This window comes from Prionailurus viverrinus, chromosome C2, assembly GCF_022837055.1.
Source record: "Prionailurus viverrinus isolate Anna chromosome C2, UM_Priviv_1.0, whole genome shotgun sequence".
NCBI lineage: Eukaryota > Metazoa > Chordata > Mammalia > Carnivora > Felidae > Prionailurus > Prionailurus viverrinus.
The window spans coordinates 114,256,908-114,279,410 of record NC_062569.1 but is presented as its reverse complement, the minus strand read 5'-3'; the positions used below and the strand labels follow the sequence as shown (position 1 = coordinate 114,279,410).

At 33.3% G+C, this 22,503-nt stretch overlaps 1 protein-coding gene across 2 annotated transcripts in view; it reads left to right on the top strand.

Moving 5' to 3' along the window:
- Positions 1-22,503, top strand: part of EPHA6 (EPH receptor A6) — an 880,333-nt gene that overhangs the window by 529,019 nt on the left and 328,811 nt on the right. For both annotated transcript variants that reach the window (XM_047875260.1, XM_047875259.1), the window contains exon 6: positions 19,839-19,963. In XM_047875260.1, coding sequence (XP_047731216.1) covers positions 19,839-19,963 — 125 coding nt within the window. The remainder of the gene's footprint in view (positions 1-19,838; positions 19,964-22,503) is intronic.

The window sequence follows — 22,503 nt, the reverse complement described above, 5'->3', positions numbered from 1 at the left end:
TGCACTTTTTTGGGACGTTCATTGAGAGATCTGTACTTATCAGAAAGTCAGGAAGTAAGGAGAAAAATACCAGAAATGCTTAACCATGCTGCAGGTGGGTTGGAGGAGACCAGAAGAATATAAAATAACAGTATATGATGCAGATTTCATATTATTAGGCTGCCAAAGATTCAGGTAATGAGGATAGGAAAATATTTAGTACAATTACATGTGATAAAAATCATCTATAATCTGAAAATCCAAGCACTGAACCTGTTGTCCAGCCCTGGGACTAGGTAGATGACACCAAGCCCCCCAAGAACAAAAGTGGGATAAAGATGATTCTCTGGTACTGTGTTGCCAAAGCTCAGACTAGAGAGATTTCTTTCATTTGAAAGGCAATTGACCATAACAGCAAAAGTCATCATGTGACCAATTAAAAATATTTCAGAAACAAGGAAGAGAACATAATATAGATGATTCAGGGGAAATTTGGACCTCTGAAAATCTTTTTTACTGTAGAAGCTATTAACATAGAAAAATGTTTATGGTTTTCAAATGGATGTACTTTGACCTCATGTGGAAAAAAGCCTAAGGTGAAAAAAAAGTTGGATATGAAATGAAGGTAGAGGTACTAAGTAGAGAAGTCGAAAAAACAATATATGATAAAGAATAATAAAAATTGATGTGAGAGGAAATAAAATGGAGAAGTGACAAAGTAAATTAATAGCATGGCAGACATATGTACAAAGCTCATTCAGCATTTTGGGGGAATAGAAAAGTGATTGAAGCAGGGAGACAGAAATCCATGGGAGGATAGAGTGGAACTTTAGCGCGTAGATGCCCCTTAGGAGGTATCCAGAAGATTAGAGAAGAAGCTGTAATTGATGACAACCTGAAAGAGTCATTCCAAAATTTAATACCTGATGTGTACAATGCAAAGACCTTCTTTATTTTTTTTTAATTTTTTTCAACGTTTTTTATTTATTTTTTGGGACAGAGAGAGACAGAGCATGAACGGGGGAGGGGCAGAGAGAGAGGGAGACACAGAATCGGAAACAGGCTCCAGGCTCCGAGCCATCAGCCCAGAGCCTGACGCGGGCCTCGAACTCACAGACCACAAGATCGTGACCTGGCTGAAGTCAGACGCTTAACCGACTGCGCCACCCAGGCGCCCCAAGACCTTCTTTATTTATATTGCCCAGACATGATCTAGAAACATGTTTTGTTTATATATATTATATATTATATTATGTAGTATGTATTATATATATATATATATATATACACACACACACACACACACACACACACGCACACACATTTTTTTCAGCACAAGCATTTAAAAACATATATATACCTTGCAGGTTTGGGATAGATATAAAATTTATTGACATAATCAGACCTATACTCAGAATGAATCCTAGAAGGTGCTGACTACATATGGACATCTTTATTTTCTTCAATCACTGACTGCTTTGAGAAATACACAAAAATGTGCTCACAAATTAAGGAGATTCACAGTGTGCCTGAAGCACACCCATGGGATTGAGAGAGAGAGAGAGAGAGAGAGAGAGATTGATAATATTAAGCAGGCTCATCACTGGGCTTGATTTCATGACCATGAGATCCTGACCTGAGCTGAAATCAAGAGTCAGATGCTTAACTGACTGAGCCACCCAGGCACCCCAACAAAAACATTTTCTAATAGAAATATACCTGAAAGAGGTAAACAAAATACATAAGGTAAAGATTTGTCTCAAAATATAGCTATTTAATATAAAGTTTTCTGAAAAGATTTGTTAGCATAATAAAAATAATACCCATGTATTTACTGTTGATGCCTATTATATCCCAAGTACTGAGCTAGTCACTTTGTACAGATTATCTTCTTAAATTCCCTACAACAACCCTATTAGATAGATGCTAGCAGTGTTCTTAGCTCATAGATGAGAAAATGAGGTACAGAGAAAATAAGTGAATTGCCTAGAGTTAAGCTGCTGAGTCAGAATTCAAAGTTAAGGAACTCTATCTCAAGATGTGATTTTTAAAAATTATACCTTATCCACCCCTATTAAGTAGGCCATATCACACTTATGGATTAGTCAAGTTCAAGAGACAAACATCCTGCATTCACTCAATCTCTGTGTTTTCTTCACGAGAACAATTGTGAATACTCAAAAATGTTTTCCGTTTTTCAGAAAGTGAGAATGCTATCAGGGTTAGAGGTTTTGCTGATGTGTATATTATATGCAAATGCAACATTTTGTTAAGACTTAGAAATGTTAGAAGTATTCTAGCACATCAAATAATCATGCCTAATTAAATAAATTTTAGTAGGTTATGAGCTATGATTATATTCTTGGTTGACCAGTTTAAGATCCCTTCACCATATGGGGTCCAAGAGACTGCTCAACACTAGCTTAACCATTGGAAGCATTTATAGAGAAATTTTGTTTCATTTAGATAAAGAGAATTAATTCACTTATTGTTTTATTTTATTTCTCTAGTAGACTCTCAAATTTATATTAAAACAAAAATGATATCTATGTACAAATACAAGAAAAGAAGAATTTGATTTTATATAATATAAAAGTCTATAATATTAACTAGAAATATTTATTTTAGATGAACAATTGTATGGATAATAAGCATGTTTTAAATGAGGGTCTGATAAGCATCTTAGCAAAATATTTAAGTTACAGTAACTGATTTTGACATCCTCAGTAAATGCCAAGAAACATAGCTTTTACAGCAAGTTCATGGAAATGTTCAGATAAAATATTCATGAATTCTCTACTAAAAGAAAAGCCTCTTATGGTTTTGTTTGACAGAAGATGACCTTTGCTTCAATAAGTTCCAATCTTTGCTGTAACTTAGTGTTTAGATGCCCTGCTTAGATGAATAAAACATAGCATTTGTTCTTTGTGTTTTCTAGTATATGTGATAATTAATAGAAAGGGACACTTTGAAGTTTTAAAATGAAGTAAATGGGTTAAAAAAGGCATTAAGAAATCTTTGAAGATCAATTTCCCAGCAGGAAATTTGTCAAAGCAATTAGGATCCACCCTGACTTGGGGAAACACAGTAGTGCTCAATTGATGTGCTCTTTCAAATAACTAAAGCATTTTTAACTTTAGTGATCTGTGCTAGTCATACAACCACCTGATGGTTTATACAAAGTTGGATCAACAACTGAGTTATGTACCAAAAAAAAAATTTATGGGGATAAAATCTGTCAAATATACTATAGTTTTTATTAACATGAGAACAAAATAAACAAGGAAACATGAATTGGATTGTTTTCAACCACGTCCTATAGATTCAATCTAGTTTCAATTGTAGTATTTGTGCTTTTGTCTTTAGTTTTTGTATTCTTTGAAGTGACAGTTTTGTTTTGTACTAATATATTCAGAAATTAGTAGCAATTAAGTAAAAAGTCACATACGCATGTCCTGAATATTTAAAAGTTTGCTAAAACAACCATCTACTCCACCACACCCATAGCAAATAAGGTATTATCTGATCCAAAGGAAGTTGCCACATTAATTTTGTGGTCATAGGACACCATTGATACATTATATTTTTAATGTTTATTTATTTTTGAGAGAGAGAGAGAGAGAGAGAGAGCGGGGGAGGGACAGAGAGAGAAGGACACAGAGAATCTAAAGCAGGCTCCAGGCTCTGAGCTATCAGCACAGAGTTCAACACGGGGCTCAAACTCACAAACCATGAGATCATGACCTGAGCCTAAGTCAGACATGTAACCGCCTGAGCCACACAGGCGCCCCAACACGTTCACATTTAATAAGTATCCTTTGGAAGATGTTTGCTAAAACTCTCTCATACATGAAGAAACAAGTTGTTTCCTACATAGTGTTTTAGCATGTGGGATATATAAAGTTTTCCTAAATCTATGATATTAACTATTGCAAAATTATTTATAGGCTTTATTAATAAAATTAATCAATTTTCTTTTCTTTTGTCTACAACAATAATACACAGTTTTCAGTTCTTGCAATGTGTCAGGAATTATTTTAAGTGCTTTAAGGAAAATAATATATGTAATCCTAGCAACAACCCTCCATGGTGGATATTATTTCCAATTTTTAAAAGAAAAAAAATGAGGAAACAGAGACGTTAAGTAAATTGATCAGTCATATGACCAGTGAGTAGCAGAGCTGAGATTCAAAGCCAAGCAGGCTGGCTCCAAAGCCCATGTTTTTAATCACAGCACTATGTAATTACCTCACTTATCATGAGAGCCTGTGCTAAGACTCTCCTGATTCTCTCCATCCCTATTCATTTGTAGCTGTGGCTTTCCAGTGGCTACTAGGATATATCATTTAAGAGGAAACTTAGTTTTGCGTCAGAAGCTTAAGACATTTTACAATCTTTCTGACATGTGCCAGCAACAGGCCAGTAATGAATACAAATTCTTGAGCCAGAGACAACAGAATAGCCTATTCAAAGGTTAGGCTAATATTATTTACAAAAATAGTATTCCAGCATTCTGATATTTTATGGACATGGTGCCACTAAAAGTTTTTCATTTTAGATAACACGAAAGAGAGAAGTATCACACTATTTTCTCTCTCTCTCTCTCTTTTTTGGATATTTACAGTAATGTATTTAATTTATTTAATCTAGCATATTCCAAATTTTTTGAAGGTAAGATACTTTCTTCACGGCACATCTGTTAACATTTTGAAGAACAATGTTAAACAACCACCCTAAGTTTGGTAAAGCTGAGTTATGACCAGTAATATGCCGGTGTTTAAATCTGGCTCTCCAGAGCAAGAAGGAAGGAAAGGTAGGAAAGAAAGGGAAGGAAGGAAGGGAGAGAGAGAGTGGGGGTGGGGGTGGGAAGGAAGGAAGGAAGGAAGGAAGGAAGGAAGGAAGGAAGGAAGGAGAAGGAGAGAAAGAAAGAAAGAAAGAAAGAGAAAAAAAGAAAAGAATTGATTGGGGCTGATTTGCAGTGTTTGAATGTTGAATAACAAAAAGAAAGGCAAATAGATTCTGGCAAGCTGATGAGAGCTGGTTTCAGCCACCATATATTTCTCAATCTTATCAAAATGTAGCATTATCTCTTACATCATCATAAAAATTGGCTTCTCTTGATGTGGAGGTAATTACACATAAGAACCAAGAGGGATTTTTAAGGATTATCATTAAGGGTCTTATCTGAATGACTGTATGTAGGCTCAACACAGGCACTTGAAAAAGTCACGTGTGGACTAAGTCACTACTGATTTGGTTGTGAAGCCATAGGCTTTCTTCCAAAATTCCAACATTAGATGCATATCAAGATTGCCTATATCCTAATAATTCTAGCTATAACTATTTAAATATACTCTCATAACAAAAAGGTATTATAAAATTTTTTTTAAGTTTTTATTTATTCTTGAGAGAGAGAGCACAAGCAGGGGAGGGTGAGAGAGAGGGGGAGACACAGAATCCGAAGCAGGCTCCAGGCTCTGAACTGTCAGCACAGAGCCCGATGAGGGGCTCGAACTCAGAAACCACAAGATCATGACCTGAGCTGAAGTCAGACACTCAACTGACTGAACCACCCAGGCACCCCTTCCATAACAAAAAGAGTCTATAGTAAGAGACATGTATGTACCTAGGTGGGAAAAACCAAAAGGGACTAATCGTAAAAAAAAGAGGTGAGAAATTTGGACCCAGGTTTATTTCAAAGAACTACTGTCTATAGATCTTTGCTTCCTAAACTGTGTGCCCTGTGGAGTTGTTTCCTCTAATTCCTTGCAAATATCCCCTTATCTAAACTTCCCTTATACATTACCATAAAAATGGCACATTGATATGTGTAATCATTTCAGTCAGGCTCTCATGTGAAACTTTTAAGCCAACAATACCATCCACAGTTATACCACTAGCTTTGAACCATGCCCATTATGTTGAAACTCTCGGGGAGGAAAATCTTTTTCTCTACCCTCTTTTGTTTATTGTTTGGAGCCTACACATAAAATTGACAAAAGGCAGATTACAAAGAGAAAAGACAAATTTTAGTTATGCACATACATAGGAGTTCAAAGAAAAATATGTCTCAAGGAGATGGTCAGAATTTGGGACTTATAACACATCTTAACAGGAAGGGGAGGGAGTTAAGTGAATTTATGGGAAAACAAATTATTTTTTAAAAAGATAAATGGGCTCTTAGAATAGATGAGAGATAGGATAGTTTGGTAACAATATCTGTTTAGGTAATTTCTTATTCTGGTGCTAATTTCTCTCTGGTGATTCTGGTGGTCTCCTAAATGTGACACCTGAAACCATAAAACTCCTAGAAGAAAACATAGGCAGTAATTTTTTTGACATCAGCTATAGCAACATTTTTCTAGACATGACTCCTCAAGGCAAGAGAAACAAAAGCAAAATTAAACCAGACACACCAAAATAAAAGGTTTTACGTAGCAAAGGAAACCATCGACAAAACAAAAAGGCAACCTATGGAATGGGAGAAGATATTTACAAATGATATATCTGTTAAGGGTAATTTGCAAAATATATAAAATATATAAAAATATATAACTTATACACCTCAACACCAAAAACAAAATCACAATAAAAATGGGCGAAAGATCTGAATAGACATTTTTCCAAAGAAGACATACAGATGACCAATAGACACATGAAAAGATGCTCAACATCACTAATCATCAGAAAAATGAAAATCAAAGCCACAATGAGATATCACCTCACACTTATCAGAATGGCTAAAATCAAAACCCACAAAATAACAAATGTTGGCAAGCATGTGGAGAAAAAGGAAACCTTATGCGCTGTTGATACACTGCCTGCAATCGCAGGTAGTACCAAACCCTACGTACTCTGTCTTTTTTCCTACACATATGTACTTGTGATAAAATTTAATTTATAAGTTAGGCATAATAAGATATTAATGACTATAATAAAATAGAAGAGTTATAACAATATACTGTAACAAAAGTTTTGTGAATGTGTGCTCTCTCTCAAATATCTTATTGTACTATATTTATCCTTCTTTAAGTGATGATGTGAGATGATAAAATGGCCATGCGATGAGATGAAATGAGGAGAATGACATAGGCATTGTGATGTAGGGTTAAGTTACTATTGACCTTTTGATGACACGAGGATCATCTGTTTCTGGACCACAGTTGACCACAGTTAACTGAAACCATGGAAAGTGAAACCATGGATAAGGGAGGACTACTCTATGAAGTGTTGAGGGAAATAGAACAGCCTAAAATGTGAGGAGATGTTGACTGAAGTAAGGAAAGTAATCTGAGCAAATTATTCTTAGGTTTTTCTGAAACACAGCTTCAGGCAAGGAAACATCATTGTGAATATCTAAGGAAAAATTGTCCAGCAAGCAAGGGTTGTTTCTTTGGGGATTTATGATATAGGACAATTTTTGCCTGACAGGTTACTTCTCTTTGAGCAAAGATTTGGTTTCCCTAAGAAGCACTCAAAATTATGTAGCTGAAGTCTACAAATACAAATCAAATAGAAATGTACACAAATTAATATACATCAATCAAAAAAAAAACCTATCAGTTGAAATTGAAGTCAAGGCAGAAGATCATAAGAATTATAGTAAGTGACATATTCTAAAATTTTTATATAATAGTATATACTTTCAGGGTAACACTCAAAATACTTTAAAATATGGTATAGGAATTAACCAGATAGGAGACCATTCACTGTAAACCGTTGATAACAGCCATGATAGTGAATTCCTGCTGAATGTCAGCATTTCAACGTTGATCTTCCTATTTTGTTTCCTAACATTTTGCTGACACCTAATATAATTTAAATATTCAGAAATTATATGTTGCTGAATTTCAGTATTTAATTTTTGAAATTAATGTTACATTTTATGTATATTTCATGTATACTGTACCATTAATTATAAGTTAATGCTAAGAAAACAAATACTAGTTGGTTTCATAAACCCACCTTGGAAATGTATAGACTAAAATAAAACTTATTTTCATTGGCATACTTTTCTTCCCTATAAATAGAATTTAGGGGGAAAAAAAGCAAGATTATTTAGCATACCATATTACATTTCAAATGAAGTATAAAAATGTGCAAAGATTTACAGCATTTGTTATGAATAATAATCAATTCTTTTTAGTTTTAAAAATCTTTGCAGGGCACCTAAGTGGCTCAGTTGGTTAAACATCTGACTCAGGTCAGGATCTCACCATCATGGGATCAAGCCCCACATTGAGCTCCACACTGGCTGAGGAGCCTGCTTGAGATATTCTCTCTCTCTCTCTCTCTCTCTCTCTCTCTCTCTCTGTCTGTCTCTCTCTCTCTCTGTCTCTCTGTCTCTTTCCCTGCCCTCTCAAAAAATCTAAATAAATAAATAAATAAAATCTTTGTAATACTGTTAACTTCTGTAATACATATGGAACAATGGCATTTGGTTTGTTAACAAAGTAATCACAAAAATCAAGGGGATAAAGTATAATATGCACTGAGTGCCTTTGAAGGTACTGGGAGAAAGAACATGAAGTGGAAATTATGAGCTAGCAGCCAGTATGAGAATACACAGGCTTTTCATCCTCATGCAGTCAGTGATTTGTAAACAACAATTACTAACTAGAGAAAATGAGAGGAAAACACAGAGCTCAGCCAGGTGTTATTTTACGTCAGTGATTTACTCTGCTATTTGATCAATGATGAGAACAAAATCACCCATATCCTCAGGAAGCCATGAATGTTTCAGAGCAGCTGTGGGAGCACCTGGCTACTTGTCCTACACAAAGACTACCTCCATCAAGGAAGAATCAAGATTTATTCCTCTCGGCTTCAACCAGAAACAATGCCAATGAATCTGCTGTTGCATCGCATTATTTCTTTAATGAGAGAACAAAAGCAGTTTTACAGTCCCATTTCGGATGACTTGGCAGGAATACACTTGCGTCCTCCTGAATCAGTTGTGACAGGATCATTCAACATTCCCTCAAGTGGCCAGCGGTATGAGTACTTTCTCCCTTTATATATCTTCTGGAAACACACACACATATGCGCGCACACACACACAGTTGTGAATAGCTCTCACTTCCAAAAAGTAATAAAGAAAAAAATCCCCAAACACAGCTTTTTAAATATTTTACATCTAGGTTTTATAGAAAACAGAGAATCTAAGGGCTATAGCCTACAAAATCTACAGAATCCAGCAGAATTTTACGGACTGAGATGTGTTAAACTGTGGCTAGGGAAAGTGAGAGCACAGCTCATGGGGTGGAGCAGGTACAGGGATGGGGAAAAATGCCTTTAGAATTAGTGAAAAGGAACACTCTCAATTAATAATCAAATAACTCAGCGTATTTTTGGTTTTCCTATTATTCCTCAATCCAAATACTTTTTTTTTCAAATGAGACAGTTAAATAATGGAAAATATTGAAAATTCAATAAACTAATCCAAGATGGATTTTAATATTATACATATTAAATTATAGCATATCCATTTTGATTGATACAGCATGTTCAAATTCCTATCACTTTGCCTCATTACTTATTTTCTGGTATTAATATTATATGTTATTATGCTATATTATAGATTATTTTTTTCTTATATTAATCTAATCTCATAAAATGATGTCATATACATGGAGTATATGACTCAATTGACCATTGCTCCTATGGTACCATAGAGGATTTATAGAACAAAAACCCCATGGACGGGACAATTATCTGATAAGGTTTGAAACAAGATTTAAACAAGTTTTGAATAAAAGAGATTCACATAAAAGTTACCTGATGTGTTTGTGTGGCACTGTAGTAGGTCCTATGGAAGGTTCAGATCCTGAAATGCCACAATCACTGGGGTACAGTCCATAAGTACCAGACTTAGCCTAGAGTCCACTTCCTACCTCTTATGTAACTGCAAGTTGCTTCTGTTTGATCCTATGTCCTCATCTTTAAAATGAAAATAACTGTACCTACAAAGTTAAAATGTATATTAGATGATATATCTGAAGCGCACAGGAAGTTAAAAAGTGAAGTACAATATATCATTATAGGGATGCCTCGGTGTCTCAGTCAGTTAAGCTTCCGACTTTGGCTCAGGTCAGGATCTCAACAGTCCATGAGTTCCAACCCTGCATTGGTCTCTGTGATGACATCTCAGAGACACAGATGACACAGAGGGATTCTGTGTCTCCCTCTCTCTCTGCCCCTCCCCTGCTTGCACTCTGTTTCTCTCTCTCTCATAAATAAACACTTAAAAATTTTAATATATTATTATATACTCTATAAAGAGGAATATCAAGAGCTTATGATAAAGGCAGTCAATTGTTAGATGTCATGAGGAATAGATAGTAAACGTTTTAGGAGTTCAGACATCAAAATCAATTGCATCCAAAGTGATTAAAGAAGTCTTCAGCTAGTTCATAGTTCTATCTGAAGAGGAAGAATGGTAATTGCTGTGATTTTATCTTATATTATGAACCATTCCTTAAATGTGAATCTTTCTTCTAAAATTCCCCAGGTCATCCATGGGTCATTTCAAAGCCCCAAAATGGAACTAAAACTGTCTTGTCTGTTTATGCACTTTAGGTGACAACAGCACAGAAAAAGATTTTTTTTCCTTCTTAAGACATCCAATAAGCAAATCCATAACATTTATAAAACTAATTTTCATAAAGCTTCTTGGGTTAAAATACTTTTGAATCCAGTGTTCTTCCATCTAGCTTCCTCTGCAATTTTGTATCATCATATAAATTCAAGGATGACAAAAATACAGGGAAAGATTATAATTAAATGACTCCTCCATAAGCCACATGTATTACTTTATGGTCATAGCTTATAAGTCTGTTAACATTTAGGTTTAAGTTTCTGAAATTTATTAACTCTTCAATTATATTTTTGAAAACAATTTCAGAATGTCACGTTAGCTATGAGATGACAAAGATTAGTTAGGTTTTTAAAAATAAAATCGTATTCCTTTTAAAGTAGTTTCAAAAGGTACAGATAACATAATTTGTTAATATAATTTAAAAATCAGTAACTGGTCAATTGTTAGATTCACTTCTGTTATTCTCTTGTTACATCTAGTTTTCCTAGGCTAGCATGAGAAACCACTATTAATAGCTTGATGTGATTCCATTTTAAAATGTATATATGCATATATACATATATTATGCATATATATGCATATATATTCATTATATTTTTAATAGATATCCCAGGGTTCAGTTTTATTCAGAGCAAAAAAATAAAAACTTTTGGTCTAGAAGAAACTCAGCCATAGGTTTAGAATCTGTACTCAAACTATGCATGCAATGGCAATAGTATTCTGCTAATATAATTGATTTGCTGCTGCATTTGTCTACTATTTGTCTAATGATAATAGTTTAAATTTTTTTAGCATTTATTCATTGTTGAGAGACTCTAGAGTGTGATGAGGGGAAGGGCAGAGAGAGAGAGAGAGAGAGAGAGAGAGAGAGAATCTGAAGCAAGCTCCAGGCTCTGAGCTGTCAGCACAGAGCCCCACGTGGGGTTTGAACTCACGGACCATGAGATCATAACCTGAGTTGAAGTCCAACACTCAACTAACTGAGCCACTCAGGCACCCCAATGTTAACAGTTTTAAATAGAATAGTTAAACTAGTGTTTAGAGCAGTCCTTACAGTGTTAGCATCAGGCACAACATTTCACTTCTCTTCATACTGCTGGTTCTGTTTGCATACATGGGCTTCCTCTTCTTTAATAAAGTTCGTTTTAGTATTGAAGTTCTTGCAGATCTCCTCGTTTTCCTCTCGATCATATTGGCAACAGTATTGGATGTAACATCAAGAAACCTTTGATGTCTAAGTATTTTGCAGCCAGAGTAAGTTCAAAAAGTGTTCCTTGGTTAACTTTCAGGGATTCTTAGTCCCAAACAGGTAAATCATCTACTTGCTTTTCTTTGTTCTCATCATCCTCAAAAGGAGGGTCATCTCTGAATGACCTTTTTATAAATATTGCTGAACTAATATTTAGTAGGGAAACTAGGTCATCATTTATCTCATCATCCATTCCCAAATCTTCCAATATAGTCTTGAGAGTTATACAATTTGGTTATATAATAGTTATATAATTTAGTTAACAATTTGGGGGTATCTAGTATTTAGAGTGTTTTGAATACTTTTTTATGTTTATTTATTTTTGAAGGAGAGAGAGACAGAGTGTGAGCAGAGGAAGGGCAGAGAGAGTCTCTGGAGACACAGAATCTGAAACAGGCTCCAGGCTCTGAGCTGTCGGCACAGAGCCCGACACGGGGCTCGAACTCCTGAACCACAAGATCATGACCTGAGCCAAAGTTGGACACTTAAGAAACTGGGCCACCAGGGGCCCCTAGATTTTTTTTTAAATCACAGTATGAATGTTGATTTACGACTTGTTTTTTTCACGTTAAGTATGACACTTATTTTCCCATGCCTGTGTATATACATCAGTTTTAAAACAGCTTCATTAAAATATATTGTATGGAGTTCTTTCAAGTGTCCAAACTTTTTTTTAATGTAGCAATAAAATTTGTAAAACTTTTTCCATTCACTATATTATTTTATGTTTTCAAGCTTATTTATTTATTTTGAGAGAGAGATAGAGAATGAGGGATGGGCAGAGACAGAGGGAGAGAGAAGATTCCAGACTCCACGCTGTCAGTACAGTGCTGGATGTGGGGCTTGAACCCACAAACTGCAAGATCACGACCTGAGCCAAAATCAAGAGTTGGAAGCTCAACCGACTGAGCCACCCAGAAGCCCCAATTCATTATATTATATTAAAGATTTATGTTTTTGCAAATTTTATCACTTAGGTGCCTCCTTTCCACAGTACTAGTTAAAATTATTTTAGTTGTTTATGTATAAATGACTTTCCTGCTCATTTTTTCCTTTTTTTGATGTTATTTAAATGGGCTCATCTTTTTCCCTGTATGTGGAACAAATTTTTCATGAATCAGCTGAGGCCCAGGAGTTATAACCCATATTTAAATATAATATGTTTAATCTATTTATATAATTTTCATATATAATTTTTATAATCGTACAGTTCAAATAATTGTATTTTTACCTAGAAAAATTACTAGAAACCAATATTCTTGATTTTAATACAATGGATGCCATGAATAAGGAAATTGTTTGAAGTTAAGCCGAGAAAGGACACATTCTTGATTTTGGCCTTCTAGAAAGGGCAACTTTCTGAGATACTGGTGAATAGCATATGTTAAATGCTTAGAAAATACTGGCACAACACAGATCTTTTTGCTAAAAATTGACAGGTAATAATAAGGTCAGCAGAATCTCAGGCTGTTCTAATTTGGGAATACTTTTTTTTGTCTTTATATTTCAAAGAAACTGCATTTTATAGCATCTGTCATATAAACAATTTCTTAAATGCCTCTGGAATGATATAATAGTCATGAGAGGTATGTGGTATAAATTACTATAAACAGCAGCCTAAAGACAAGCTTAACAGTGAACGCATTAAATCAGCAAGTCATAGACTAATAAAATAGAAATTAAAAAGGCACAGATTATGCTGAAAAGAACTTTAAAGATAATGCTTCAGGTTTTACTCTCTGTAATTAAGTGCTGACAGTGCTGTACCATTTTAACTTATTATTTAAAAAGTGATTTTTCACTGCGGCCTCCACAGGTGGTGAGAGTTTTCAGTGCAAATATTTCCACAATTTTTCACTTGTCTTGTCAAGCTACCTACCAGCATCATATTGATATGGTAGGAAGAAATAGAGTGACCAAGCTTTGTGTTATATGATGTTAGTGTTTCTTTGGAAAAGACTTGAAATTCAGAGCTAAGGGCTTTTTTAAAATACAGAACAACATTAACCTGGAGGAAAAACTGGGAAAAAAAAGTAGTCCAATATCACCAATAGCTTAAGGTGGTATAATCAGGAAGAAGAAAACCTCTCCCTTTTTTAATAAGAAAGGCAGAGAAGTGAGAAACCTGACAGACTATAGGTTAAATAAGGAAAGTCTTTAGGATGAGAGTATCCAACATTTTTCAAAATATGTTTAAAAGAAACAGATTGAATACTTTTTTAAGGTTGTAAATTATCAAATGAATTAGGTAATTAAACAAATAGATGCTTTTTATCACTGCTTTAGAACTTTTTTGTTTTGTTTTAATTTTTTTAGAAACTCGGTTTTTTTTAAAACCTACCCACTTTCCCTACAGAACCATAAATGTATCTATCCCAAATTAAGGTCTTTAAAGATAAACCAGTTAAAGTGTTGTAATTTTCCTGTTACCATTGTAACAAATTACCACAAATTTACTGTTTCAGGAACAACACATATTTATTATCTTATAGTTCTGGACATCAGAAGTCCAACATGAGTCTTATAGGTATAAAAACAGGGGTGTCAGGAGGGCTGGTTCCTTCTGGAGGCTCCAAGGAGAATTCATTCCTTCCCTCTTCTACTTTCTACAGGTTGCCTTCATTCTTTGGCTCAGAGCCTTCCTTCTGTAGACAAGTCGCCTCCTGCCTCCCTCTTTTGGCACTTGTGATTACATCAGGCCCACCTGGGTAATTCAGGATAATCTTTCCATCTCAAAATCCTTAGCTTAATCAAAACTGCAAAGTCTCTTTTGCCAGGGAGGAAATTCACAGGTTCTGGGGATTAGATGTGAATCTATTTGTGAGCCATTATTCATCCTATCACAGCTGTCATACGGCTTAGCATACCATGTTATTCCCAGGTACAGGACAAAGCTAGACACTAGAAAGAAAATAAAGCATCGATTCTGCTGTGTATTTCATGTATATTTCAAACTCAGAACCAGATTTCAACCACATGGGGAAAGTAGGTAACAATATAGATTGCTATTAAACTCTGATTATAAGAAAGACATCAAAATAAAAGCATATGAGGCAGATACTGTTAAGATATATTATGTTGTATAAAGCATAATATATTTAATAACTATTTCCAAAACAAGATATCGATCAAAAGTAGTTTCAAAATGTCAATTAACATGATAAATATCACATTCACAAAACTTCACAAGTAGAATTGTATTGATTATAGCATGTCTCTTTCCTGAGCATCTACTGAAACACTACTCCATATTCTTGCTTGGCAACTCTACCCGTTGGTTCATTGGCAAAGAAAAAGGGAAAATCATAGTCTTAAAAGTTGGTTCTTGATTTGCAATTTCTGGTGTATATTATTTATTTATTATGCCATTGTTATTTACTTATTATGTTGTTTACATTTCATTATGTCATTGATTATACCCCCCTCCACCACACACACACAGACATGCATACATCTCTCTGGAAAGAAGCACAGGGAAGAAGAGAAAGGAAAAGAATAAAGAAAAGAGAGAGAAAAGCACTAAAAAGGGAAATGAAGAAAGAAGAGAGGAAGGAAGGAAAAGGATAGGAAAAAGAGAAAGAAAAAAAAAGAAGTATGATAGATGAGCAAAAGTGAAGAGTTAATTCCATTAATGTTAAAGGTAAGAACCAGGACCTAGGTTAAAGTTACAGGAAGAAAACAATGACTCCATATGAGAATTTGTTAACAATTAGAGATTTTCAAACAGAAATGGACAGCCTTATGAAGTAGTGTACTCTTTAGAGCAACTGTTGAAGCAAGAAGTGGATAATCGGCTAACAAGAATATGTTGAGGAATTTTCTGCATTGCTGAAATAATATACTAAATGACTTACAAGGTCTATCCTAGTACTACGATTCTACTATTTAACATTCATTGTGAAGATTTCCATTGTCACAAATACATGAGTGTAGAAGTGTGCTCTTGCTCTCCCCCATCTCTCTCTTCTTCACCTAAACACACACACACACACACACGTGCGCGCGCACACACACACACACACACACACACACACACACAATTAAATCTTAATTAGGACCAAAGTAATTACCTAGAATAATTTACAGTTCTTTCAGGTATTTCCATGTAAGCATCAGAAAATAACACTCATCCTAATGTGAATAAAATCTCCTTTGTTCACTAACTCCACGATGTACTTTTCTTGTTTTGCCATGTAGTTCTTGGTAAACTATTTGAGATTCAGAAAATGTAGTAATCAAAAAGGGTTGTATTAAAGCCATTTTCAAAAATGTGGTAATCTATTCAACAATCATTTATTTTGAAGGTCAAAGCTAAGATTTTGAAGGCTTAAGAAAGGATGTATATCAGAAATACAATTGTACTGAAAACTATACTGAATGCACAATTCTTTACTCAGGAAACATTGCTTGAGCCTTCAAGTCTTTCAGTTAGTCTCTGATCTGACAAACTCCAGAAGATATTATTTCCCTGACTATTTATTTCTTTCCCTGACTTTTTAGAATCAGAAGTTAAAATCAATAGTTGCCCTCTGTGTTCTAAAATTAGTTTTTCTCATGTGGAGGAATAAGTGTATTTTCCCCTTTATGTTTGTTGGTACTACAGTGTTATCACAATATGCCAAATTCAGATGTTATATAAATTCAGGTTATTAAGAAAACAAATTTGTCAAATATATTCAAAACAAATTCTTGAGGTTTCATGTATTGATGCCATATTTTAAAATAAAATTCCATATGGTGCTAGCCTTCTCACAAAATAGAAGATGCAGCATTTGGGATGTATATTGACCTATAAATTATTTCCCACATCCTCTGCTTTAATTCATTAACTGTTTAAAATGTGTGCCTAGTGTATATTGCGCAGCTCTTTTCAAAAACAATAGGTTAGTACATAGTGTGGTTCAGAACATCCAAATCATGTAAAGCACCATTCTCTGTAAAATAACAAAATAAAAAATGTGTGCATAAAGTATGAGAACTCTAACAGAACCATATAGGAAATTTCAACACTAGAGGAATTGTCTGATAAAGTAGAAACATAATTGAATATTTTTCCATGAAAATAATAATTATGGAGACTATATGAAAATATGGAATAAGATTTCAAATACATGGTTATGCAACTATGTAAAATATAGACATTTACATATAAAGAGGATAAGCAGAAGTGAAGAGATTTTAGAGTTTATATGGTTCTTGGACACTGAAGTCCATGTATAAGTGAAGAATTTATAACTAGATTTCTTAGAAAATAGTATATTCATTAGTACTTCCCAGAGTAGTTAAAGAATAGATTTTCTTTATTTTATAGAAGTATAGGAGAGGACTCATAAAATTTAGGTGATGTACATGTACTGTTAATTACACAGTGGGGAATTGGAAATAGAAAAGATAATACCTGTATGTTAATCAATAATTATTCTAATATGCTGCCACAATTGAATTTATTATCAGTTTTGCAAGAATTATATCATTTGACCTTGAGTGCTAAATAATTATGTGGCAAAATGTAGTACACTGGTAATATTATTGACTTATGACATTGCACATTAAACTGAAAATTACCCATAAGATTGTATACATGAAAAGGACATTTATAAAAATTATAATGAATTGTTATATAGAAGTCAACTTCTAATTTATATGATTCATCTTAAAGTTATAATTTTTCCATAAAACTCCATTAATACACTATTATGCTACAGTTCAAGAGCATTAATGACATTTATTAATGGTAGTTTATTAGTGCTAATATGACTCAATTTAAATAATGAATTATCTGAGCACTTTTTCTTATTTACCATGCTATCCACTTCTGTTTTAGCTTATAGCACACTTCTACCTTTTAGCGACTTCTGTTATTATCATCACTCATTTTTAAAAATACATTTTAGTGCAATAATGCTTTCATTGAAAAGCTGGAAAGAGTTTTAATATAATTTCTAAAGTACTTAATTCCTTGGGAGAACCAAACTTTTCATTCTCACAAATTTAAGAAATACTTTATCTTTACGATGCAAAGGCAACATTCAGAAAGAAAATACCAAACCTAATACTTGAGCCTTTCTTACAAATTTAAAGTATATTTTATTTTTATATATTATATATATTATATATTATATATATTATATATATTTTATATATTATTTTAATCATAAAGAATCAATTTTTTCAAATTCTATCCTCACCTGCAATTGGTTCATTTGAATAGATTTCTGGAAATGAGTTGGAAAGACATTGTGAGTTCATAATGATAATTCCAATATGAGTTTACTATTACAGAGTTTTTATGTACCTTCATTGATCTGATATCTGTATCTCCATTTCCTGTTAAAAAAAAACAAATAAACAGACCTAGTCCTCAGTAACACCATATTACTCATTTGCTTTAACCCTCAACATACGCACAAGGATTCAGATTTACAATACGAATACTACCAACAGCAATATCATTACTAAAAACAGTTTAGTAATTTTTGCAGATTTTTTTAATCCTTAAAACTACCTCTTTGGGATATACACTAAGTTACTATGTTTTAAGTCACTTTAAGTAGTTACTCTTGGAAGCTGTGCCTCAATACACAGGTTTCATTTTTCTTTTAATTTTTGGATATTACTTTTTTAAATAATTTGCTTTCTAACCATTTAACTATTCACAGAGTTCCAAAGTAAATCTTCAAGGGAAGGCAATATTGAGACTTCTATCTTCTAACCTTATCATGTCCATCCTGTTGCTTCCCACCCCTAAGGGTGACTATTGTTATTATTTTTTTATTCTTAGGCTTATCCTTACATTGTTTTTTGTACATTTTCCCTCCTTACTTTTTTTATTTAAAAATATATCCTGAAAAAACTCCATTTTTATATGGAGTATTTATAGTCATAATTCTCTGGTGGATGTAGCATAGGTTTTCAACCCATCCCTTTTTGATGGACAGTTAAATTATTTCCAATCTTTACAAATAAATCTCAGTGAGTAATCTTATAAATGTGTCTCTCTGTGTTTGTTCAGTGTGTTTTTGGGATAGATTCCAAAAAGCCCAAGTGTAAATGAACATATAATTTGCCTCAAATTGTTAAATTTCCCTTCATAAAAGTTGTACTATTTTGCATTACCACCGACAGTGTACTAAAGTGCTTTTCCCTAAAGTCTAGCCAATAGAGCCTGGTGTCAAATTTTTGGATTTTTGCCAATCTGATTAGTGAAAAATGATACCTCAGTATATTCAATTTGTATTTTTCTTTTTATGAGTGAAATTTAACTTCTATGCAAAAACCTATTGTTTTAAAAATTAGAATACTTAAAAATGAGTATTTTGTTAGAGAAAATTATGATATATAAATCCAGGGAAATCTTGGAAGTCAAATGCAAGATTACCTTAGATTAGGATTGGGTTGCTAATACAATGTTATATAGGGGAATAAATACATACTTCTGAAAATAAACTTCAGAAGTTAAATGTTTCAATTTTATTCAAATGTCACAGAAACCATGCAAAAGAAATAATTTTCACTTTGATATGCAATAAGTTACTAAAGATAAGATGTTTGTAATATAAAGTTTTATAAAGTACTAACAGTTTACAAAGTATTAAGTCTTGAAGAGAAATAAAAGCCTATAAATGATCTTGTAATTTCAGAGTATTTTTCTATAGTAGATTTAGATTTGATAAAATACAGGATCCAAATGTATTGTACTTCGTGTCATAGACTAAAACCGAAGCCATCTTAAAGAAAAATCTCCTCTAACAAAGATGAAGATGATGAGTTCTGGCTCTTATTCTTGGACTATTTGAGTTTTTCCTATGTTCCCTAGTAGTGCTTCTAAATATATTTTAATACTTTATTTGGATTAAATAGAGTAGATCCTGAGCCTTTCTTATTAATCTGACATCAACAATTGCTATCTGCTTCAACAAGAATTATATTTTCCTTGGAAGACAAAATATTAAAGAAAAGATGATGGAGAATGATTCCTGCCAATTAATTCTTAGTTATTTTCTTTCCTTTCAGCACCTTCCCTGATAGGTGTGGTAAGGAAGGACTGGGCATCCCAAAATAGCATTGCCCTATCATGGCAAGCACCTGCTTTTTCCAATGGAGCCATTCTGGACTACGAGATCAAGTACTATGAGAAAGTAGGTCTTATTTGGAGCTTCCTAAAGAAACTATATATACATATATATGTATATATGTATATATTGAGCATGTTGTTATATTATTTTACTTTAAAACCTGTTCTGTGACATAACCTCATACCTACTATGTCTTTCAAAACTCTAGTTTACTACTGTGCTTATACTTTTCTTAATTTGTCTTGTTTTATGTCAGATGATAAAGTTAAAAGACATAAGATCTTCATCTCTGTCATGATTTACTATAGGGATTTTTCCAACATAGTAAGAGGTAATAACTCCTTCAACTTACAGTTTAGCTGACATAACATTGTTTCTAAAATTCACTTGGAAGACATAGTAAAATGGAATTGCTAGAACCTAAAGAAGGAGTTTGTATAGCCTATATTGTTTGCCAATGAGTTTACGGTTACAATTCTCTATAATTTGGGTAGGATGATTTAAGGGATAAATGGAGTTTTACATTTAGGTCAGCTGTTTTACTTTTTTAAGAAGCCGCCCAGATAAATCTGGTTTATAAATCAACTTAATCTTAATTTTCATTTTTGTCATTTAAAATTGTTCTCAATTACTATATTTTCCCAAATTATATACTTCCTTACCTTTCTTGCATTCACTTTCTTTCTTTATGTGTTTTTCCCTTTATTCCTCACTATTATGATATTGTTGCTATAGATATTATAGGAGAGGACATAACAATTCTAATATGTCTCATTGTGCTAATACTGCTCTGGAATATTGATAAAGGGAACATTAAATTTAAAAAAAATAATGTAAAAATTATATATAATTTCTAGTTGTATACTAAAGTAAGAAGGAACTTCTTGCATTTCTGTAAATTACTAGAAGCAAAGGAACATCACAAATTTTGATTTCCTTTGAAAAAATATAGGTCAAGAACAGAAATAGAAGTCTATCTTTTCCTATTCTATTGATTCTGAGCAAATGTATGTTTGAAAAAGGGAGAGGTAACTCAGTAGCCTGCCTGTACCCATTTTTGACCGTCTAGTAATTTCAGCATTATGTAGTCAATGAAAACTGTCGTTATCATGATGAATTCACATGAGTAACTCCATAGTCTAAGAAAAGAGAAATTTACTGAGTTTTAATTGGATTACAGATTGTGCACATTGGCCACACCAGCATGTGCTCAGAAATCCTGCTGAGCTCTCCTTTCAAACGTTACAACCTCTAGCATGCTGTCACAAAGTAAACATATTTTCTGTCTACTAGATTAAGTAGATCTTTAGATATGCAAAAACTCTCATTATTTAAAAAGCAATGGGCACAAATATATCAGCAACTTTTCAGAATGAAAATATCCCTCTATGCTTTATAAAGGCTATATTTTGTACACAGAAAATAATTCTCATTTTATAGTCATTTATGTTTCAAATGTTGTAAGATGAAGATAACTTGTAATATTTCCAATTAAGGACAAATCATACAGATTCTGTAAAAAGGGAACCATAATCATCCAATCAAAATTTTAGAAATCAATAAAATTCTGAAAGATGCTGGCATAATTTTCCCGTTTTAATGGTGGAATAAATAATGTGATGAGGGAGTCTATTTTTTAAGAAAATGGCAATGATGCAGTGCTAATGGAGTTACTAAACTTGTAGTAAACATGGAGGTGGAAGCCATGGATTCCTAGTTCATGTTCTGATTGTGATGCTCATTATGCCTATGGCCAAGAAAAGTCAATTAATCTTCCTATGTCTCACACTTCACTTTTACAAAATGGAAATGAAGAAAGATATCAAGTCTTCTAGTGGGTTGTAGAGATTAATTTTATAAACAGACCCAAAGATGGAAATCAGTATTAGAAATCATTTAATTTAATTTAAGAATTAGCAGGCGCCTGGGTGGCTCCGTTGGTTAAGCGTCTGACTTTAGCTCAGGTCATGATCTCACAGTTTGCAAGTTTGAGCCCTGTGTAGGGGCCTCTGCTGACAGCTCAGAGCCTGGATCCTGCTTCATATTCTCTCTCTCTCTCTCTCTCTCTCTCTCTCTCTGCCCCTCGCCTGCTCACACTATCTCTCTCTCTTCAAAAGTAAATAAAATTTTTTAAAAATTAAAAAAAAAAGAAAGAATTAGGGAAATAATTAGTCAATGAAATTGTCAATGACATATAATATAACATAGAATTATTATACAATAGCATGGGAATTGTATACAAACTAAATAAAGATCATCATTTTTTCATATGTAGAGGCAACCAATCAAAGGTGTTAGAATATCAAACCTTTCAGAGAGGTTTGAAATGATTAATAGGATTAAAACCTTTCCCAACCATGCCTTCATATTGTAACTGTACATTTTACCTATTTGCTTCTATAAAGTGATTTCTCCTTCCAAGCAAATATTTTTTTAAAAACTTATAACAAGGACAACTTATAATAGAATTCCTAGTTGGAAGTGCTAATTTCCTTCTTTATTAGGAACCTAAATATTGCAAAATACAAAGAAGAGCAAAATACAAAGAAATATATGTACAAATGATGCTAATTTTGGAACACAAATATCCCCTCATATGTGTA